Source organism: Giraffa tippelskirchi, chromosome 7 (genome assembly GCF_054371585.1).
Source record: "Giraffa tippelskirchi isolate mGirTip1 chromosome 7, T2T-mGirTip1v1.2.pri, whole genome shotgun sequence".
Lineage (NCBI taxonomy): Eukaryota > Metazoa > Chordata > Mammalia > Artiodactyla > Giraffidae > Giraffa > Giraffa tippelskirchi.
In genome coordinates this window covers 79,476,502-79,500,479 of record NC_137281.1, presented here as the reverse complement: position 1 = coordinate 79,500,479, position 23,978 = coordinate 79,476,502, and the positions used below count along the sequence as shown (strand labels likewise).

General features: G+C 48.6%; 1 protein-coding gene across 1 annotated transcript in view; it reads left to right on the top strand.

The window, feature by feature from the left end:
- Positions 1–23,978, top strand: part of MEGF11 (multiple EGF like domains 11) — a 378,265-nt gene that overhangs the window by 277,511 nt on the left and 76,776 nt on the right. Inside the window, exons 6-8 of the mRNA XM_081513847.1 lie at positions 13,793–14,039; positions 15,244–15,364; positions 21,927–22,063. Of these exons, the coding sequence (XP_081369973.1) occupies positions 13,793–14,039; positions 15,244–15,364; positions 21,927–22,063 (505 nt within the window). The remainder of the gene's footprint in view (positions 1–13,792; positions 14,040–15,243; positions 15,365–21,926; positions 22,064–23,978) is intronic.

Here is a 23,978-nt window from a genome sequence, read left to right as displayed (position 1 = left end):
GTGGTGTGTGGGCTTCTCTTTGCAGCGGCTTCTCTTGTTGCGGCTCACAGGCTGTAGAGCACAGGCTCAGCAGTCATGTGGGGCACAGGCTTAGTTGCTTTGCAACATGTGGAATCTTTCCAGGCCAGGAATGGAACCCATGTCCCCTGCATTGGCAGGTGGATTCTTAACCACTGAGCCACCCAGGAAGTCCCTTTACTGTTTCTTGTCTGTCTCCACTCCTGGACTATAAGCTCCTTGAAGGGACCCTGGATGCTTTATTCCCCACTTGATCCACAGTGCCTGGCACTCAGTAAAGCCTTATGAAGTGAGTGAACAAATGGACAGCTGACCAGACCTCCTACCACTGCAGCACAAGCATCTTTCCTTCACCTCATCAGCAGATCCCAGGAGCAGCTGGTCCCCATCCTTTGATAATAACTCTCAATAGACAGGAAGGCCATTTGTCACTCCGCCCTCAGGTCTCCTCTCTCCAGGGAAACTGGAGGTCCTCACCCAGCTGTGATGGATCGAGTGTCTTCTGACTGGCAGGGCCAGCTGGGAGCTCCTCTCAGAGTCCCTCCCTATGCAGGGACAAATGGACCATGACACGAGTGACACAAATAGCAAGATGAGATTGAGTGGGAAACCTCAGATACCAAAGAGGCATGGCTTCCTGCTGATAGGTAGGTCCTGTGTTAAGTGACCTCACTGGGGATGCGGTACCATGGAGAATGGTGGATGGGATCAGAGCCTAAAGATGTGGAATCTCAGCTCTCCTAAGTAGACCAGGGCCTTGGGCAAGCGGCTTCGTTTCTCTGGACCTGTCCATCTGAGTAATGGGAGTACCAATGTTTGCTTTGATGACCTGTAAAGCATAGAGGTGCTTTGGAAAGTCAAGGGTGTTCAGATAAGCAGAGTTATTCCAAATAATAAGTTATTTGTGCAAAGCCTTTAAAGAATAGTTGTATAAAGCAAGGCAAACCTGCTTGTGTTGTCTTTATTGTCAAAATTCTAGTTATTTCTGTAATTCAGTGGGTGCCTGTGAACAGAAATTCAGAGCACACACATGTGCCCCAAGATTCAATGCTTTGTCTCCTCTGGGTTTGCTATTCTCTCCATCACCGAGTCTTTGTCTCTGATAGTTTCTCCGGGTGATTCAGAGATCTCAGCATGTCTGAGATGCAAGGAAGCTTAGGGCTCATCTGGTGTTGCCCCTTAATTTTACGATGAGGAAATTGAAGGCCAAAGAAGATAGGTGATTTGCCTAAGGCCACACAGAAAGTCTGGTGTCCATAACCCCAAGATAGGACCAGAGGCCAGGGAAGGATGGAGGGTGAAGGCTCTCCTTAGGCATGATATCACTTCGTGTTTCCTCAACTGACAATGGAGATTATGGGGTGGTTGTTGTTGTTGTTCAGTTGCTAAGTCATGTCTGACTTTTTGCAACCCCATGAACTTCAGCAGGCCAAGCTTCCTTGTCATTCACTATCTCCTGGAGTTTGCTCAAACTCACGTCTATTGAGTTAGTGATTCCATTTAACCATCCCATCCTCTGTCATCCCTGTCTCTTGCTCTCAACCTTTCCCAGCATCAGGGTCTTTTCCAATCAAAACGTGGTTGATTGGAGAAGGGAATGCCAAAGCACATCTGTATTCTTGCCCCGAGAATCCGATGAACAGTATGAAAAGGAAAAAAAATAGGGGGTTGTCGGGAAGATTAAATGAGATACTACTTATAAAGAACTCAGACAGAGGTTCATCGATAACAGGGCTTACTCTGTGTTAGCTGCTACTGTCCTGACCATACCAGCAAGCGCCAATGCCACCACACAGCCATTCTGATCAGTGGGTGCCCTGCCCTACCAGTTATTGAGTATTCTTAATGGTTACATCCATCATTCCCAAGTCCCTAGCCTTTGAAATAGCACAGTAGTTCATAGGACTTCCCAGAAAAGACAGAGAGGACAGAAACCTTGCCCAGCCTGGTCTCCAGTAAAACTGCCTATAGACCTGTCTTGGTTTGCTCGCATCCCTCCTCTGAGCTGTGTTCTAGCCCAGTGCCATTCGGGGTGCTTTTCTGTGGACCCGAAGTCCAGGACTTGTCACTGGCCAGTGATAAGTAGAAACAGTGATTGTAAATGTTTAGAAACTTGCGGCAGTTTCGACAGCACTGTGAGAGCCTGCAGTTGGTGGACTCCTCTGCTGAGCAGGACATAGCTGTGTGAGTGTCTCAGAGGTTCAGGGAGAGGCCCACGTGCTGTGACCCGCATAGGAGTCATGCCCAGGTAGGACCATGAATCTCAGATGGGTTGGAAAACAAAACTGCTCCATTCCCACGGATAGTTTGAGAAGCCATGATCTAGCCTTCCTTCAGTGAAGCAGACTCCTCAGCCTGCTCACCAGACCTTCTGCAGTCGGGCTGTGTGTAACCCCCTCCCCTACTGAGGGCCAGAACTTTCTGACTGTGAGAGGAATTAAACAGACATTTAAAGGCAGAAAAGATCTTAGAAGATGGGTCCCCCCCATTCAGCTGCTTAACCCTTTGTCCTTATGTGAGAACCCAGAGGAAAACTCAGCAGCTTTGGAGCTGTGGAAGTGGGTGGGCCAGAGCTCCTGTCATGGCCCCAGCCCCAGGCATAGGACCCTTTGGACTCTGTGGATTGCAGCTTCACACCCACTCATCTAGGCTAATCCTATCTCTCTACCGTGGGAGACACCAAGAGGCCTGGGTGGGTGGTACCTTCCAAGGCGCGTGACAGAGCCTGGGCGGGGCTCCCCCACCAGACAGCCCTCACTGTGTGAAGCAAGTCAGAGTGAAAGGCATGATGGGAAATGGCAGATGAGGCTGTGGGATGAGTTCACACCTCATGGGAGACAGACTTGTACCCCATGACCTTCCGGTGTCCTTTACTGCTCTGCCTGTAAGTTCACCTTCCTCAGACCCCACATCTGGGGGTCCCACTCCCACCCCACAGAGCTTCACCAAATTCCCTTTGATCCCCAACCTCTTCCCCAGCTCCTCAGCTTGGGGTTTGCTCTGGAGCTTTGAAAGGGGGGTGAAGGCTGGGCCCCACTGGGGAGGGTGCCAGCCTGGGCAGCGGGACCCCTGGCTGGTCTGTGTGTCTTTGCTGCCTTTGAAAGGCCCTTCCAAAGAGGTAATTCCTTTGTGCGCAGATATGATCTATGAGACTTTCTGAGGCAAATTTCAGAGATAAATGGTCTTTGGGGCTGGGAAGCTTCAAAGGCAGTGATGAAGGCAGATCAGAGGGAGCCAGGCAGCTGGCAGCTGGGGCCTCATTAAAAGCCTCTGGTATGGGGAAGGAAGCAGGAGGTTTTGAGCAGAGCTGAGGAAGCTCAGGCTGGCCCCTGGCCCATTTGGGGTAGCCCCAGGTTACCGCCCTGTACCTCACTGACGCCGCTGCCGAAGTGCAGGAAGCGTGAGTGCTGGGACCACCGAGGTGCATTTATCCAGAAGTGGGTGCTGCCCAAGGCAGAAGCTTCAAGGACAGAGCAGGGTGGTGTGTGAGTTCTGGAGTGGGCTCTGGAAGAGAAGGGGGAGATAGGGCAGGGAGTCCACGAGTCAGCACCAGCCTCTGCTCCAGGGACCTCACAGGCCTGGGGTCTCACCCCCCAGCCCGTCACTGATGACCTGGACATCCCCCTTCCACTCTGGTCTCAATATCCTCTGTGTATAAGGACAGCACAGGTGTAAACAAGCTCCAGGGTTCCAGCTCTGCTCTGCCTCCTATCCGATGCTCTCTGGTTCAAGGCCCTATTTTCAAATGTCCCCATCTGAGAAACAGGCCAGCGACCACACTGGCTGCGAGGTGACGGGTGAGTCGCCTAACCACACTTGACCTTGGTTCCTTCCTCTAGAGGATGTGGATAATCATAGCTATGCTGAAGAGTCATGGTGTAAACTGAACAAGTACCTACTGTGAAGTACCTAACACCTAGTTTTCTTCCGCATTACCTGACCACACAATATCGCAGCAGTCTTTGTCTGGAACAGTCCCTGTGAAGTTGATAAACTTGATATTCACACCTTCCCATCTCCTCTCCCCGAAAGCAGGTTAACCCATATGCACATACGTCCTTCCTAATCTGGAGCCTGGGTCTGCTAATTGCTGCTTGAATGTTCACAGATAACTGGGGTATGAATGGCTGGCAACGCCCCATGATGTCACCAACACCCTCCCCACACACCCTTATACAAACATGGGATGATGTGCAGTTTACCAGGGGATTGCTGCAGACGCTGAGGAATGGAGTCCTACCAGGGCAAGGCCAGGCAGCCTCAGCGGTATCTTGAAGCAGGAGTTCAGGGCTCATTTCCAGATGCATCTATCCACAGAAACATGTAGGGTGCTGTCTCCCCACGCCTGCCTGATATTCTGATGGTGTGATATCTGGTTAAAATGGACTAAGTTGCATGGAGCTGTGGTAGAAGCTGTGGCAATGAAGATGGGGAAGGTAATGAGCTGAAGCCACTGACTTTGCTCTGGACATTTTGATGTACCTGCTGGCTTCGTTCCCTCCTCCTACCCTGTTACCCAAGACCCAGCCAGCACCCAAGCCCTCTGACCTGGCAACGGGCACTCTTTCTAGCTGTAGCTGCCCTAGCAATGGCCTTCCCAGCACCCTCCATCATCCCCAGTCCTGATGGGCCAGTGTTTCCGTTTGCTTGTCTAGTTCTCAAATCAGCCATTAGAACATAGTGAGTGCTCAAAAGTTGTTTGACAAGCAAATATGTGAGCCTAACTCATCGCCCTGAAGCTGGTTTGGGGGGATGGAAAGAGTTTTAGATCGACCTGGCCAGGTAGTTTCAAATCTAATTCTCTGTTGTGACCACAGGTAAATCACTTGGCCCCTTTGATCAGTCTCCTGACTTGGAAATTGTAGAGGGTGCACAAGATGCCCGCTGAAACCAAGGGCTAAGAGATCCAGTCTTTGACTCTAAACTCTGCCTTTTGGAGTTTGGGGTACCTTTTCCCCCAAGGAGACATTTGTCAATATATGGAGACATTCTTGGTTGTGGAGGAGGGGGTGCTACCAGCATCCAGTGGGTGAAGGCCAAGGATGCTATTAAACATCCTATAATGCACAGGACACTCCCGTGACAAAGAATTTTCTGGCCCCAAATGTCAATTATGCTGAGATTGAGAAACTCTGATTCACTTATTTCATGTCTTTGAGCCTCAATTTTCTTAGTTGAAAATGGGATAATAATCCACCTCACATGGTTTGTCTCAAATCCTCCTTGAAACAAGGCAAGGTATGTAATGGCACAGGTTTAGTAAAAGGATTAGGTGAAACAACCCCTATGAGAATGCAGGTGGTCCAATAGGAGGCTCACGGGGTTAGGGTTTTGCTGTGTGTGTGTTTAGTCCTCCACCCCAGTGGCCTTTGGGAACCAGTAAAAATGGAGAGGCAGCCTGCATTCCATGCAGCCATGGTGAATTCTGCCTTCCCTTAACGGGAGATGTAGACAGCCTGGTTAAATAACACAGAGTAGCAAATGTAATAAACAGATCACTAAAAGCTAATGATACATCATTATAATCCTGTGCTGTAGGCATCTGCTAGGCTTAGGGACTGTGTCAGGAGATTTGGGTTTTAATCTACAGCACCTTAGTCTATTAATATTTAATTCCAGCCATTTAAGTGGTGGAGAGATAGGGAACAGAGCCATGGCTCGGCTCAGAGCCTGGGTAACCACCTCGAATTTTCCTTTCCACACGAGGGCAAACATACCATCTACTCTGTCCACTCTGGCCTGTTCTCAAGTGGGTACAGGAAGCAACGGAGCATAGAATCACCCCAGAATGGGAAGAGACCCCAGCATGTACCTACTGGTGTTTCTTTTTTTTGCTTTTCCACTCTGGTTTCTCACAGGATATTGAATATAGTTTCCTGTGCTGTATAGTAGGACCTTGATGTTTATCTGTTCTATATACAATAGTTTGCTAACCCCAAACCCCAATCCAACCCTCCCCCACCCCATACTGGTGTTTCTTATGCTGCAGCTAAAGTTCCAATATTTTGGCTACCTGACACAAAAAGCTGACTCACTGGAAAAGACTTTGATGCTGGGAAAGCTTGAGGGCAGGAGGAGAAGCGGGTGACAGAGTATGAGATTGTTGGATGGCATCATTGACTCAGTGGACATAAATTTGAGCAAACCCCAGGAGTTGGTGATGGACAGATAAGCCTGGCGTGCTGCAGTCCATGGGATTGCAAAGAATCGGACATGACTGAGTGACTGAACAACAACAAATGCAGACACCACTGGCACTTGGAGGGCATAGTTCTTCATTGTGCAGGACTGTCCCTGATCACTTGTGACAGCCTAATCCCTCCCTCTCCCATCTCCAGGTGCCCTCTTGGGGAGGGTGACCCACTCTGAACAAGAACCACTGGTCCAAATCTGTCATTTTACGCACAAAAACAGAGAGGACCCGAGAAGAGCAGGGTCTGCCCAAGACTGTCCAGCATTGGCTCCAACCCACCCTTTAACGCTCCCTCAAAACTGCGTCTTGAGTCGAAAAAGCAGACGGGCTCGGCCTTTGAGAATTTACCGGGGCTTTTATTGGGGCCAGTCAGTAGACAAATGGCCTTGCTCACTGGGAAGTGACTTTATTTAGCAGCTGAAATGGTTTCCAGTGGCTGCTGCTCTGTCTCTGCCTCCACGCCTGCTGCTTTGTAAACTCGGGAGTAATCCCATGACCTGGCAGCTCACCCACTTCTTCTCTGCATGGGCAGAGGCATGGGGACTAAGAGGAGCAGACTCAGGGCCATGGGGCATTCCTGGGATATGCTCTGACTTTCACTGCTAAGGAGGAGGGGCGCTTGGGGACCTGGGTCCAGACTCTGGTACAGGCCAGGGCAGCTCAGGGCCATTGGGTTCCAAGTTCCTTTCTACCTCCTGACCTTCACAACAGCAACCAGTTCTCCTCCTTGCTAAGTCTCAGGATTGCCATCTCTGAAATAGGAGGAACCATCCATCTCTCCCATCCCCCACCCCTCAGACTCAGCATCCTCCTGCCCATCTCCCTGAGAGGACCTGTGAGAACACAGATCACCCTAAAGACAGTAGTCCTCACCTGCTGAGCTTTTTAACATGCCCTGTCCATGGGCCCTGCCACTCCAGAATAATTATATCAGAATGTCCAGGGCTGAAACCTAGGCCTGAGAGATTTTCAAAACCTCCAGGGTAATGCTGGTAAGCATCTAGGCAGAGGACTACTGTCTGAGGACACCAGTGACTGGGAGGGAGCTCTTGGGTCGCTGGAGAAGGGCTGGCCAAGCACACTTGTTGGCACAATCAGATAGCCTATGCCCAGCCCTGGGGCAGATGAAGGGTGAGACTGTGTGTGCATGTGGGGGACAGGGGAGCTGCAAACAAGAACTCACCCCAGCTCCCCCTATTGTAACCCACGGGGACCCCAAGGCTAGTAGAGACACCTAAATCTGCTTATATAGAAGTAGTGACAAAAAAGCAATGATCAACCAAGTTATTGTTCCTAATAGAGAAAGGCAATAAAGGCATAAAAACATAGCAAATTGTGCCTTTAATAAGTGATCTTTAGGGACTTATTATCTAAGAAGGTCCTTGAGACACCCATGTTCATAGCGTCATATTGCCAATAGCCAAACTGTGAAAAGAACCCAAGTGTACCTCAAGAGATGCATGGATAAACAAAACATGGCATATGTATACAGTAGAATACTATTCAGTCATAAAAAGGAATGAAATACAGGTACATGCTACATTGTGGAACAACCTTGAAAATGGTATGCTCAATGATAGATGCCAGACACAAAGGATTGATTTTGTATGATTCCATTTATGTGAAATATCTAGTTGAAGCAAATTCATAGAGACAGAAGGTAGATTAGAAGTTGCCAGATGGGAGGAGGGGATGTGGAGTTATTGCTTCATGGTTCCAGAGTTCCAGTTGGGGGTGATGGCAAAGTTTTGGAAATAGCGGTGATAGCTGCTTAACACTGTGAGTGTCATTAATGCCACTGAATTGACTGTATCCTTAAAAATGATTCAAATGGCTAAATGTATGTTACACATGTTATATGACAATAGAAAAAGTTCAGAGGAAATAAATCATCTGAAGAGGGTAAAATTCCAGGAAATAGGGCCAGTCATGAGAAACCTGGGCTTTATGACCACCACTCCTACCTGAACCAGTTCCTGGATAAGACCCTTGTGGAAAATAAGCCTCTGTTCTCACATTTTCCTGTGAGTCATCCACGGTGGCCATCTAAGCCCAGGCTGGCCACTGACATCCCACGTCCCCTCTTCCATCAACACCAGGCCATATCCAGCAGGACAGCAGAGGTTAGAGCTCAGATACCTAGTCACTCCCCAGCTATGTGACCTTGGACAAGACTGTTCACCTCCCTGGCCTCTGTTTCCTAATCTGCAAAATGGGGATATGAATAGCACCAGCTATAAATGGATTGTTGTGAGAATATTTTTAATGTTATTTGTAGGCTCCTTTTCTTTTTTTATGTTTATTTATTTATTTGTGTTGGGTCTTAGCTTCAGCATGCGGGATCTTCACTGCAGTGCACAGACTCTCAAGTTGTGGCACGTGGGTTCCAGAGCGTGTGGCCTCAGTAGCTGTGGCACACAGGCTTAGCTGCTCTGCAGCGATGTGTAGGATCTTAGTTCTCCAACCAGGGATCAAACCTGCATCCTCAGCATTGCAAGACAGATTCTAAACCACTGGACCATCAGGGAAGTCCCCTGTTGTGAGAACTGAGAAATTTTACTTTATGCCTTTATGTTATGGCCTGGCATGTATTCACAGCTCTTTCAAGTGTTGTTAGAAATTTGAAAGTATGTCTGTGCCGAAGGTCAGTGGTTGAGAGAGAGATGTAGCCCCTCCCCTTGTGGGGGCGGGGGAGCACTCGGACCTGGGCCCCACAGTACAGAGAGGTCAGCTGGGGATGACCCAGCTCAGCACAGGCTGAGAAGGGCAAGAGTTGGCCAGATTAAAGGAACAGAACAAGCCAGGCCACAGACTTTCGGGTGCCCCTAAGCCCTCACTCACTGTCCAGAGAGGATACACCCACTTGAAAAATTTACCCAAAGCCAAATATAATTAGGAAGGAACATCTGTGACTGAAACAGAAAAACAGTGAGGGGGTGATATTCCAAGGCCAAATTGGAAAGAGTTTGCGATTGTCTGTGAAAGAATGTGAAGTCCTGTTGTAATTTTAATGATGATAGTTTTTATTCACCTTCATCAGGGTAGATAATTGACTTACTGCCTCATTTCTCTGTCATTGCTAGGGAATGAGGTGTTTTTAAGTAGATTTTCTAAGATAACTGAAGCTTATCCTGTGAACCCTAACTTTTTTTTTTCCACTTAATCACTCTAGAGGGAATGTCTATGGAATGGATTACACACTTCCCTGCCTTCTTAATCAGAATATTCTAAATTGAATGGAACTACTTCCCGTCAATTTGGATGTGAGGGGTTATTTGCTCTTATGTAGTCACTCCAAGTTACTTTGCTTTTTCAGTCTACAGATGTTTTCTGTTTATTTCATGGGCTCCTACTGTGAATAGAGCTCTTGCTTCTTTCTTTTTTTTTTTTGGAGCCACATGAAACATACACACACACATATAAATACAACATATATGCATGCACACACACACTCACACACCCTAATCTGTGATCTGAGAAACCAGATCAGGCTGAATGGAATTGCATTTCCATGTTCTTCTCTAATGCCCTGAACTGCCCTTATCATGGCACTTTCACAGCATTCCATAAATGCTGCTCCCGAGGCTCTGTCCCCACTCCATTGTAACTCCAAGAGGGTGGGACACTTTCTGATCCTAGTAGGTGTTTGTTAAATTGGTTAAATGAACGAGTGAAAGAATGAAAGCGCTCAAGTGCTAGTTCATGGACTTCATGACAATACCCAGATCCCTCATCAGAGGCATAGTTTTACTTCTTACTGGGTTTTGGTTGTGACGCAGTGCATGGAGGTCCCCTCTGATAAGGCAAATGTAACTGTCTGCCCTGGGATGCACCAAGGACTAGCTGGCTCTGGACTCCCGCAGTTCAATACAGAGCCAGTGTCTGAGGGCCGTGACCTGGCCTACCCTTGACTATGACCTCGGGCAATCACGTAATTTCTCTGACCCTTAATTTCCTCATCTGTAAAATGGAGAAATAATAAAATCTAATTCACACCATTTTAAGTGTCACAAGTGAGCAATTAAAATGTGGGGTTGTTATTACTACAATGGAGTCACATCATATGTATGTTAAACTCATGCAAATTTAGCTATATGTGCTTGGCAACAAAAAGAGATAGAGAAATGATACACCAGGTAATTCTGCTAGTCTTTCCATTCACTGAGTAGATGTTCCAGAGAGAGGGTGACGTGGGAGACACGTGACTGCTGCGTGCTCCCCTACTCTCTGTCCTGTGAGCCTCTTACAGTGTGACTGCAGGTTGTAATGATAACTGTACTCAGATTTTTTATTAAGATATAATTGACATATAACTTTATATTAGTTTCAGGTCACAGCAAAATGATTCGAAGTTTGTATATATTGTGAAATAATCACAACTGTAGGTGTAGTTAACATCACATGTAGTTACAGATTTTTTTCTTGTGATAAGAACTTTCAAGATCTTCTCTTTTAGCAACTCTCAAATATACAATACAGAACTATTAACTAGAGTCACCATGCTGTATGTTACATCCCTTGAACTTACTTATCTTATAACTGGAAGTTGGTACCTTTTGACCACCTTGCCCCTTTTACCTGCTACTTACCTTTGACAACCACCAAACTGTTCTCTGTATCTATGAGCTCTATTTTTGTTCATTGCTTTTTAAACTCCACATATAAGTGAGATTGTATGGTATTTGTCTTTCTCTGTCTGACTTATTTCACTTAGCATAATGCCCACAATATCTACCCACATTGTCACAAATAGAAAGATGTCCTTCTTTTTTGTGGCTGAATAATATTGTTTTGTATGTGTGTGAGTATACACATATATGTGTGTGTACGTGTGTGTGTGTATATATACACATTTTCTTTATCCATTCATCCATTGATGAGCATTTAGGTTGCTTCTGTATCTTGGCTTGTGTGAATAATGCTGCAATGATCATGGAGGGTGCAGATATCTTTTCAAGTTGGTGTTTTCATTTCTTTCAGATAAATACCCGGGGGTAGAATTGCTGGATTGTATGGTAGTTCTATTTTTAAGTTTTTAGGGAACCTCCATACTGTTTTCTATAGTGGCTGTACCAACTTACATTGCCAGCAACAATGCACAAAAGCTTCTTTTTTTCCACATCTTTGCCAACACTTGCTATTTCTTGTCTTTTGGATAGTGGCTAACCTACCAGGTGTGAAGTAATGTCTTAGTGTGGTTTTGACTTGCATTTCCCTGATAATTACGAGCACCTATTCAAGTATCTGCTGGTCATCTGCATGTTTTCTTTGTAAAAATGTCTATTCAGATCCTCTGTCCATATTTTAATGAGATTGTTTGGGGTTGAGTTTTTATTTATTTATTTTGCTACTTAGTTGTAAAAGTTCTTCGTATCTTTTGGATATTAAGCCCTTATCAGATACGTAATTTGCAAATATTTTCTCCCATTGGTAGTTTGCCTTTTCATTGTGTTGGTTTCCTTTGCTGCATAGAAGCTTTATAGTTTAATGTAGCCCCACTTGTTGATTTTTCTTCAGTTGCCTTTGCTTTTAGTGTCAACTCCAAAAAATCCTTGCTGAGACCAATATCAAGGAGATTATTACCAATGTTGTCTTTAGGAGTTCTTTGGTTCTGGTCCTACATTCAAGTCCATGTTGAGTTGATTTTTACATATGGTGTAAGAAAGAGGTTCAGTTTCATTCTTTTGGATGTGGCTGTCCAGTTTTTCCAACACCATGTATTGAAGAGACTGTCCTTTACCCACTGTATATTCTTGGCCCCTTTGTCATGAGTTAATTGACTATATATGCATGGGTTTCTTATGGGCTCTTTTTCTGTTTTTACACCAGTGTCATACAATTTGTGTTACTATAGCTTTGTTTAAAGTTAGAAAGTGTTATGCTTTCTTCTTTCTCAAAATTGCTTTGGCTATTGGACTTGGTTTTTGCCTCGCTCACTGTAGCACCAAGAGGAAAATGCAGGGTGAGGCCTACTCAGAATTTGGCAGCTCAGTTTGTATGTGTATTGGGGCCACAATGAAAAAGGGATGAGACAAGATAGGATGATTGGGATTCCAGGCCTAGGGTGGTTCCATCTACTAAAAGTGATGGACAGTTTCCATGACTTTGACCACTTGACTCTGGCTAGCAAGTGGGAGGTAATGCAGGAGGATTGGTGGGGCTGATTAAGTGATTCTCCATCAACCTTGTGGTTCCCAAAGATCCCATGTACTCACTGGCTTCACTGGGACCTTGTGCTTTTGTCCGTATCCAACACTTGGGTACCATTGTCTGTTTGCTCATACTGGGCCTGCCCTGGGACACCTTCCCCAATCCCATTCACCTACCCCCCTTTCTTTCTGAGTGTCTAAACCCTAGGATCACTGGAGCACAAAGGTCAAATAATCATCTCCTTATCTTCAGGCAGTAGGGTCTTTAGCCATTCCAGTTTGCCCAACACTGAGAGATTTCTCAGAATGAGGAATTTTTCATGGTAACACAGGACATTTTGATCACTCTGATAGACAAGTGAGACATCTTTTATGGTCCACTTCAGGTGCCATCTCTTCTAGGAAGTTGCCTGATTCCTTAGCTGGGAGCAGTGTTTTTCTCCATTGAATATCTCCTAGTACATTTTTTATGCCCGTCCTTGCCTGAACTCCACATGCACCCCTACTCCAGGATTTGAGACAATGAGGTTAGAATTGAGGACATCTTGTTGTGTGTCCTGTCTACGTCAGGTGAGGGTCAGGCTAGGAAGTGGTAGCAGGCTGGGCGACCTACCTGAAGACTGCCGTTCAGCTCCTCTCCCCAGCCACAGAGTGTGAATTTCTGCAAAGCTGGCTCAGCTATCACTATGTGAAACATTTAATTACATATAAAGATCTTCAAGGCTGTCTGTCACCTCCCAGGGAAACATTTCTTTTTCCTGCCCCTTCTGAAGTTAGCTGCTTAGAAAGCAATGAGATTGAACTGAAGATGAAGGAAGCAGGGGGTGTCGGCATCACTGGTAGGGAGACGCAGCGTGAAAGAGAGATGGGAAGGGTGACAGGGAGTGGAGCCCAGCGAGGGGCAGGGAGTTAGAAGACGTGTTCACAGAGAGTGAGATGCAAGCCGTGAGACAAAGTAATGTTTCAGGAAGAGATGGAAAGAGAGAGATGGGAGCTGGGCTGGGGCAGCACCAAGAAGGGGAGTACAGTCACAGAGAAGAGGGGAGGCAGACTGGAAGAGAAAGGGCCTGGCGGAGAGGAAGAGAGAGCCAACCAAGAAGAGTTCGGCAAAGGTTAAATAGCTTGTGCTTTCAGAGTTTCAGTACAGAAGAGGGGTTTGGGAGACTGGATTGACCAGTCTTGGTTGGACTGGAATGACCCTGACTAAGACATGCATTGAGAAAAGAAGCTTCTGAGCTTGTTTGATTATTTAGGGGAGGTGGGTAGAGGTTGACGACCAGCTGATAGAGGTAATTGGTGAATGCTCCCCCTAGAACCCCCTTGCTGCCTCCTATCCGGGGAAGAGTGGTGCAGAGATGGGAAGGCTGGTCCCAACCCGCATCCAGGAGAGTTCACGGGGATCCTTCTGCGCTGACCCGCTCCTCTCTTACAGGCTGCGACAGCGACCACTGGGGCCCTCACTGCAGCAACCGGTGCCAGTGCCAGAACGGGGCCCTGTGCAACCCCATCACAGGCGCCTGCGTGTGCGCCGCTGGCTTCCGAGGCTGGCGCTGCGAGGAGCTCTGCGCACCGGGAACCCACGGCAAGGGCTGCCAGCTGCCGTGCCAGTGCCGCCACGGCGCCAGCTGCGACCCCCGCACGGGCGAGTGCCTCTGCGCGCCCGGCTACACCGGCGTCTAGTGAGTAAAGCCCAGGCGGTACGCATGCAGAGGGGTGGCTGGGAGGGTAGGATGGGGAAACACGTGAAGGATCAAGACAGCCCGGGCTGTAAAATCCCCTGCTCTCTGGCCCCAAGTCCTGCAGAGGCTGAACTCCCGGGCCTCACCCACACAGGTCTCAGATCCTGGCTGTCCGGGACCCAGGGTGACTGGAATTGCCTGGGAGAACTCAAGGATGGATGCTCTCATGGTGGGAGAAGCTGGCTAAACCTTCTCCTAGGAGACCCTTCCTGGTCAGGGCTCCAGATTTTGGCTTGGAATTCTCTTCTGATCATAATCCAAGTGCCATTACTGAGCCTTCCAGGCCATTTGAGACAGAGAGGGTGAGGGTCCTGGGCAGGTATCATGCTTAGATTTGGGGAACTTACTGTTCCTGGTCCTCTTCCCCTGCCTTTTCCCCTCATCCAGTTTTCAGGAGAAGGAGTCTGCATAGGGTAGGATAGTTATGACCCCTCAGAGGCAAGACTGACATTCTCCTCTCCACCTTATCAAAGGCTCAGTGGCCGCCTCAACAGCCCTAGATCCTGAGGGAGCGCCCAGGGAATCTGGCTGCAGATACATCTCTGATGGGGGGTGTCCCCTGCCCCCATGTCTGACCAGCTCCAGGGCCAAGGCATTGAGCTAAGGCCCAAGACCAAGGCCACATGCAGATCCTCCCCTGCATCTCAGCAGTGCCCAGTCCTTCTAGAGAAGCCTGTTGTGGGAGCTGAGAGCCTTCCAGAGCCTGGAAGGGAGTGGAGGCCTGCCCCACATTCTCCCTCTCTCAGAATCTAGGCAGATTCTTGAAGGTTGGACTCATGGCTACTTCTCATGGCCTTTGCTTGTGCTGTTCCTTCTGCCTGGCTTGGCCTTCCTCCCCTTCTCCCAGTGAAACTAACTTCACCTTCAAGACTCAAGTAAAATGTCTCCCTCTTAGGGAAGATTTCCTCTGCTTTCCCTCCCCAGAAGAGCCCTCTTCTTTATACCGAAAGCCCTTAAGTCATCCGCCGTACTGGCCCAAGCACACAAGCCTCCAAGGACACTATCTGAGTCCCTCTTTCCCCTCCTGGCCTTGTGCCTAGTATAGTTCACATTGACCAGGAACTCACTAACTTCTAGGGAGTCCAGGAGCCTCGGGACTGGCTTTGCATGCTGCCGCGTCTCACACCTCTGCTTCTCTATGCAGCTGCGAGGAGCTCTGCCCACCTGGGAGCCATGGGGCTCACTGTGAGCTGCGCTGCCCCTGCCAGAATGGGGGTACCTGCCACCACATCACTGGCGAGTGTGCCTGCCCCCCAGGCTGGACGGTATGTGGACCTGCAGAATCTGGGTGGGACTCTGTAAGAGGTCTGAGCATCCCTCGTTCATATGCACCCTGGAGGGCTAAATTCCTCTCCCATCCTGAAGAGCCTCCCTCCTCTTTATGGTCATGGGGATCATTAGACACTGCCAGGGGGGCCATGGACACACTTTGACTGCAGGGGCTCGTATCTAAATGCTGTGTGATCTGAAGTAAGTTGCTTAACCTTTCTGAACCTGTGGTCCCTTGTGTGCAAAGGAGTTGAATTCTTCTCATAAGTTGTCTCTGTCTTTCAGCATACACTCACTTGAGCTGCCATGACTCTGAGATGTGGTGAAAAGGCCATGGTATAAGGATGGAGGTGGTCCAGGGGAAGGGAGAGAGCAGGCATGGACCCCCTGCCTTTATAGAACTTCAGATTCCCAGCCTCCAACCCCTATACTCACAGATGCACACAGATCTTCTGATTCTGTGGGCCCCAGGATCTGTATCTTAACGTGGGCTCCAGGTGATTCTGATGTAGCCTCCACCAGTCCAGGTCTCTTGTCCAGGAACAACCACTGTGGAAAGAGGGATGGGATTTATCACATCACAGGCCTGAATCCAGGCTTCACATCCAGTGTTGGCCCTGAAAAAAAGCCCTCGATCATTCTAGTCTCTGCTTCCCTAACTGCAAAACTGGCGTAAAATCAGGGTCTTCCCCGGTGGACCATTGGTTAAAACTCCACACTTCCACTTCAGGGAGGAAGGGTCTCATCCCTGGTTGGGGAACTAAGATCCCATATGCCATGTGGCAGGGCCAAAATAAAAACAAGCTGGCATAAAAACAGTCAGCCCCATGCGTCAGAGCGGCATAGTTGGCAGAAGGCTCAGATGAGGGCAGTGTAGGTCGCAGGTGCCCTGCAAACACTGAAATGCTCTACCATTATTCATTTTCTATGTCCCTGGATGCCAGAGGCAAGCCACAGCCTCCTTTAAGCCAGCCTGTTCCCCCTGTCAGTGTCCCCACCCTCTGCAATCCTAAGCCCCTCAAAAGCAGCAACTCACTGAGGCTGACTTTCCCGTTTCAGGAAAGCTCAGTGACACAGTTGGCTGCCTCCCCTGGGGCCCGAGGCTTTGTGGAGCCAGGAAGGGACAGGGCTGTGGTGCAGGAGCAGGATATTTCAGGAGGCTGAGAACACGAGGTCACGGCGGGGGAGCAGCAGGAGGAATGGCTACAGGGCCTGTGACGCAGGCAGATTGGCCGGAATTCTTTAGAGCAGGAAAAATCCTGGGGGGTCGTATGGTCCAGCCTTGTCCCAACCTGGCTGCGCACCAGAGTTGCAGTGGATGGGGGTGGCATGGGGTGGGGTTAATACAGATTCCCAGACTCGACTGTAGACAATCCTGGGCCCAGGATCTCTCTCTCTGTTTTTTGTTTTTTTTTTTTAATAAGCTCCCCTGAGTGATTCTGAAGCAGCTGACCCTGTGTTCAAGTCTTCATTTGGAAAAAATCAATCCAGACTATAGGATTTTCTTCTATGTTTCAGAGAACCCATGGTTTTCTTGGAGGTGAAGGTGGGTGCAAGTAGCCTAACAACTGGGGCTCTGGCACCCACATACCCCCACGTCTCCATTTTAATCTACTAAGAGGTCCTAGGTAAGATTTCACATAAAAACAGGACCTCCCAGCTTTAAGAGGCTTGAATACCACTGGTCTGTCAATACCTTCCTTTCTCAGATGAGGCAGCTAAGGCCCAGAGTGGCTAAGTGACCTGGCCAACAGCTGGTGAAGAGGGAGATGGAGCTGGAATGCAGGTGTCCTGACTCCTGAATCCAAACTCTTAGTGCCTGTCTCTTTTGAGGAGAATGAAGTGGCTCCTGCCTCTCCCACACCTGCCCCTTTCTCCCACCCTGAACCACTCTCTGTAAAGGCCCTCTCATCTCCAGCCAACTTCCGGAATTCCATCACTCGCAGGCTGGGTCCTCAGAGACCCAGCAGCAGGCAGTGAGGTCAGATCAGGATGAAGTAGGGGGAGAACAGGTCACAGGCAGACCTGTACCTGTAAAGTCCTCTCTAGAGAGACTGGAGACTGATGGAGACTGGTGACTGAAGAGGGTGGCAGGGAGGAAACCAACACAGATCATTTTTTCCCCCTCTCAACACAGTGAGAGGTTTGTTCTTTCGGATGACAGGAAACTCTTGTCAATAGCAGCCTTTGGATTTAGGAACTTCATGTTTTTAATTTTATTGTAGACAATTGCATTCCTATTTTTGACAGAGCATTTAACTTGCAGATTTGTATGAATTATTAATACCCCTCGTGCATGCGGTCACAGTGTAATGAAGCTGCTGCTAGGGCCTGAGGCCCCTCCCAGGGAGAAGGCTGGGGCCAAGGGGATGGTGCAGGGCAGAGCGGCCCTCCCTTTATTATCCTCCATTGCCTCATTTGCCTGCCAGCCCCACGTGGCTTTAGCTGCACTCAGAGATCTAAAGAGTACGATTGCTCACTCATACAGAGCAGGTCCCCAAAAAACCCAGGCTTCATGCAGACCTGGAGACAAGCTGCCTGGAATCCTGGCCCCCCAGGCCCTTCTTCAGGGACCCCTGGCCAGTAGGGGTATGCCCACAGGTGTATGGGCAATCCGGTGTATGCCCACAGGACACGACTCTTGCCCAGTTGTGGTAAGCCCATTCCCAGAGGTCCTCTGCAAAGAGGCTAGGGGGCTGTTTCCTCTCTCTTTCTGGGCTTTGAGAGCTTTCAGAGGACGAGACCCAGGTGTGAGGAGTTCAATGAGAGTGGGAAGTGTAGATGGATGGGAGGTAGGAGATATGATCACCTGCCTTAGGAGTTCCCAGTCTGATGGTGGAGGCTGGACACATACATGTGCATGAACACACATATACACTCAGGAAACAACAGGCCTCAAGAGCTGGGAAATAGAACCAGCCATCATGGAGGAGCAAAGAGAGGTATTTGTAAAATCCTAGAAACCCAGGTTTGGAAAGTTTTGTTCGTGGAGCCCCAAGCCTGACCTGTATGGCCTGGATCATTTCCACAGCACCCAAGCCAACCACTGTTCACTTTCCCCTGAGGGCATCCATGCCACCCAGAACAGCAGTGATCATTAGATGCTTGGAGAGGCTGCATTGTCTCATTGGCTTAACCTCAAGTCCTTCACCGTCTTGGCCCCCTCCTTTCTTATGCTCCATTTATCCATGGTCTTCTTTATGTGCAGCTGGTTTCCAGATTTGGACAGAACCATTTGGTCCAACCAGTCCTGAGGAACAGGACCCTTGCCTCACTGCATCTCCCCCACCTTCTGAATGCCACACAGCCTGAGATCCCACCACTCTAGGAGACATGCACTCAGCTGACTATAGGGCAGGTGTGTTAGGGCTGTCATAATAAAGTAGCACACACTGGGGGGCTTCAACAACAGAAATGTATTTTCTCACAGCTTGGGAGGCCAGAAGTCTGAGACCAAGGTGTTGGCAGAGTTGGTTCCTGCTAGGGCTTTAGCCCCTGGCTTGTAGCTGGCGGTCTTCTCCCTGTGTGTCCACGTGGCCTTCCCTCTGCCCTGTCTGTGTGCTAATCTCTTCTCCCAATGAAGACATCAGTCATATTGGACTAGGAGCCACCCTGATGACCTCACTTTAACTTTATTGCCTCTCTAATGGCCCTGCCTCCAGCCACAGTCATATTCTAAGGTGCTGGGAGTTAGGATGTGTGAACCTGGGGGACACTATTCAGTTCATAATAGCAGGAAAGAAACCATAAGATCACAGCCCTCTTTTAGGCTGATACTCTCCTGTCTGCTTTCTCCCCCTGTCTCTCCCCCCAAAGCTATTCTTCTAACCAGCAGTAACCAATCAATTATGTGGTTCTCCCCAACTCTTGTCTGTCCCAGGTGATACTGGGCTCCTATCACCTCCACCTCATCAGGGGTCTGCTTGGGTTGAATATTAATGAAGGGCCCACTCATCTCTAATTTAATGAAGGTTTCTTCCCATCTCTGATCCCACTGAATCTTTACAACCACCTGGGACACTGGGGGTTACCACTCCCATTTTAGAGATGAGGAAACTGTGGCTCAGAACTATCACACGACTTGTCCTCGCTCGGCCATCTGGAAGGAGGTAGACCTGGGGTTTGAGCCCAAGTCCTGACTCTAAGTCCAATGTTCTTCCCACCCTATCAGGCAGCAGGCCTTCCGAGGTAGCAGATTCTTCCAGCCCCAGGAGCTCGAGCCTGAGGAGGACCGAGTATTATAGGGACCCGGGGTGCTGTGGGTGGGAAATACTGAGCAGGGGCTGAAAGAGGTGGTCACCCTCCCATCCAGAAAAGGCTCAAGGATGCTTGATTTCCCCAGAAATTGTTGAAGCAAACTTTTCTATTGGTCTCTTCAGGAAACCCTGATCATGTCTCAGAAACTCTGAAGAAAAAGGGAGTCTGTGGTCTACAGGATGGATGATGGATGGATGGATGGATGGATGGATGGAGTGTGTGTGTGTGTAAGTATAGGAGGGCTCCACTGTGCTCTAAGATGAGGATGTAGGAGGTATAAACACAGCCCCCTCAATAGTTCAAAATGTTTTTTCAGGGTCAGAGTGTCCTTGTCCAGCCCAAGACTGCAGAGAATTGGCCATAAAGACTCCTCCCTTCCCTCAAGAATCCCTAGAACCTGTGGGGTACAGTGAGAAAGGCAGGCCCAAAGTACCACCCCCACCACCTCCAGGAAGAAGAGGGACCCTTCATCTGAGAAGCTTGTCCCTGCCCCTCTGCTCACATACACACTCATCTCACCATCCTCAGCTCTGCCTCTACCACTCAATTGTCCATCTCTGTCCCTCCCAGCCCCCTTCTCAGCCCCACACTATCTGACTTATATGTAGGGGAGAAATCTGAGTTAAAAGGCCTACTGCTTAATTCATTACAAGTAAATTGGATGATATTGATAGATGACTCTGGTCAGCAGGATTTTCCTGACTAAACTAGCTTCCTCAGGGTTAGCAATTATCGGTGCTTAATAATTGTGTGTTGAACTAATTGATTAATTAATTGTGGGAGAATCCTTGATCTCCATAAGAGAAATGACCATCTCTGGTGGGGGAGAGGCTAAAAGGGCAGCAGGAGACAAAAGTAAGTTTAGAGTCCTATTTAATAAAGACCAAAGAGTCATATGTATAATTTAAAAATTATATACAATATCTCATACCACAAGGCTACTACTGGAAGGAAGGGAAAATAGTCCTCTGTCCCACCCCCTGACAGGTCCTACTCCTGAAAGATACCAGATTCAAATCTTTTAGGTGTTTCTTCTGGCGTTTCCCTCCATATTTCTCCAAAACATGCTTTACCACCATCTCCCAACTCATTAGAGCCTTATGTCAAGTATCTGCTGATTCCTGGTCTCCTGTTCATGTTTTACTGTAATCCTTGGAAAAGCTGGCTGGAAGCCTGAAGAGCAGGAGAGGTGCCAGGCTTGTTGACTGATAGGAGCCTTAAATATCAGTATCTGTAGGTCTTTCCCCTTGAGCTCTCAGTGTTCCCAGAAAGGAATCCTCCAGAACCCTGCAAGCGGGAGTAGAGTCTGGTCACTAGAATCCTAGGGGCCGAGCAGGGGAAGAGAGCAGAGGGTCTGACTGTTATGCAGGCAGATCCCACAAGATCCCCATTTCTGATGGTCCCCACCCCTTAGCTGTGCTTGGTGTCCCTGGGTCTGAAGCGTTCATGGATCAGCCTCCCCAGAAGTAAACTGCTGGTCTTGGGAAGGCTATTTGAAATGGGGGTAAAAGTCTGGGGTCTAATTCCCTCTTTTATAAACTTCCAAACACTCCTCCTGTTTCAGGACACCGGCACCTTGACCCTCAGAGGCCCCTGGTATCTCTGATTCCTGAGCTTTTCTGAGCTTTGTCTTCCCAGGCTCCCTTTGCAGGCACTTGGCATTGCTGAGAAAGCAGAAACTCCAGCAGATCCTGTTCCTCTATCTGCCAATCCATCTTCCACAGCGTGACACCTCTTGTCCTCTATGGTCCCCTCTCCCCTTCCTTTTCTCCTTGTAGGTTTATGTGTTCCCCTTGCTCCCCTTTACTCTTCTGGTAGCTGGGTTTGGGAAAGAAGTAGAGATAAATGTCTGTTTCCACCGCACCATGTTTAATCACATCTCTGCTTTCCTTTTTCTCAGCACTTTCTCGTGCACCAGTGTGAGGGCTCCTAGCACTGTGCACTACTTATCAGTTTTCTTGTCTCTCTCCCCAGTAGGTTGGAAGGACAGGAATCGAATCTTACCTGCATTTTTACATCCCTAGAGTCTAGTACAGGATCTGGTTGGTATACAACAGGCACTCATTAAATATGTGCTGAATGATTGGATAAGCAAATTGGTCTCAGTCTGCTCACCTCTAAAATGTGGCTTTGGAGTCATGGTGTCCAACTTTCTGTGCTTCTGTGATTGGGGAGAAGGTCCCACTAAGGGATAGAGGTGGTCCCTTGGGCTGTAGCAACTGTGCTACTTCTAGAAGAAGGTGGCCTCAGGATTGCATCTCAGAAGCACCACCTCTGCAGGTCTTCCCTCTTGTGTTTCAGGGAGCAGTGTGTGCCCAGCCCTGCCCACCAGGGACGTTCGGCCAGAACTGCAGCCAGGACTGTCCTTGCCACCATGGAGGGCAGTGTGACCACGTGACTGGGCAGTGCCACTGCACAGCTGGATATATGGGAGACAGGTAAGGATGCTGTTAGCTATCGTCCTTACTGGTCACGTCCTTACTGGTTCTCATTTTCATGGCAGCCTTGCAGACCACAGGTCAGGTTTACCAACCTTCTGCCAGCTTTCCTGTTCCTTTCTCAGAAAGCATTCTGAGTCCTCCTGCCAATCCATCCTTCCTGGCCCTCAGCCTGCTGAGGGCACCTACCTTCCCCTAGCCCAGTGACCCAAGCCCAGAATTTGCACTGACTCACCTGGGAAAAGAGGTGGGCATCTACCACCACCCTCTACTTGCTGCCCTCCTGAAGGGAGACAGTGGCACCAATAATCCAAAGAAGCTGAGCATGCACTCTCAGTTCACACATTTTGCACTATTCTTTTTAGAAGTGGATTTTTATTCCCAATATGAGTACTGCCAAAAGGATACTGACATTAGTTTGCATCCTCTAAAGGCCTGTGGCCTAAGAGCAGACTGAACAAGGCCACCAATGTTCTGGAATCAAACTAACCTTGCCAAGTGGATAACCCACAAAATATGTAACAGGAGGGTTACCGGGCATGTGTGTTTGCCATGGCAAGAGGGATTCCATGATGATAGGGAAGGTGCTCTGGGAGAAGGAGAAATGACAGCCAGGGCGTCTGATGGTGAGTGAATTCAGAGCTGGTGGAGGACATTTGTCCACAGAATCCAGGCGAATTTCATCCCTCTCAGTCTGAACCACATCTGTCTCTTTGAGCAGAGAGATGGGCAGTAGAAAGGAAACTCTCACACCCCTTGCCTACTTCTGCGGGATCCATGCTTCACCTGGATTTTGTTACTCTGCCTCCCCTGCCCAGGTAACATCAGGAAGCAGGAGTCAGGGCTGAATTAACCAATGAGTCCTTCTGGCTCTGACTGACATAATGGGGATCCTCTAGCTCTCACTGGAGTCAGCCCCAAATCCTTAGTGATGTCCAGAAAAGAGATTTTCCATTTTCAGCCTGAAGCTGGCTTACCCCGAGCCTGGAGCCTTTTAAGCCAGATCTGAGCTCTTGCTGAGCTAGTGTTCATCTCGTGAGCATCCCTGGCATAGAATGTGAGGTGTGGCATCTGGGGACCCATCCCTCTCTGACCTCTGCTGGAGTCTGCATTCTGAGGGAAGAAAGGGAAGCAGGACTGAAGTGCTGCACCCACCTTTCCATTACCCACTGTCTCTCCCAATGAGGAAATGCTCAGGTTGAGCCAACAGGAACTGGAAGACCCCGGAACCAAAACAGGACCCCTTTGTCTCTGGCCACCCTGCACATGATCGCCAACAAAACCCATTCACCACTGGAGACAAGCAGGGTGATAGCTCCAACCGGCTAGACTCCGCACCAGGAGACCCAACCTCATCTGCGCTCTCCATTTCCACCACCAAGGTGTACCAAATGGAGAAATAACCCTAATCCCTCTTGTTGGGACCCAGCCCATGCACCTGAGACAGAGTGAAGCCCCTCAGACCTCAGTGTCCTCTGGCAATCTTTGCCCATCAACTCCAGAAGAAGAATTCGAAAAGAGGGCCTAGTGGCATTTGGGTTTCCCACCTAAACGGGCTGCCTGGTGTTTAATATTTTGTAAAATTGCCTCCATTAATTTTGTAAGTGACAGCTGCATGAACCCACCCCACATCGTTGCGAGCATATTAAAGTTGAGTGGGTATAATAATGCAGGCCTCCCCGGATAGGCAGAATCCAGTGCAAATTAAACATGAAACGTAACGAGGGTTTTGCAGCTCGTTTTGTAATTTAATTGAGCAATGTATCTGGTTGTTAATGGTAATATCGGACACATTAGATTGATATGTTGCAAAGGAAGGATGTTTAAGTAGAAAACTAATTCCTGCTGTGATTACCCTTCTGTTCCACAGGCCCCGTTATTAGTGTGCTTTGTGTAAAATTCATTAGCAGTCGTT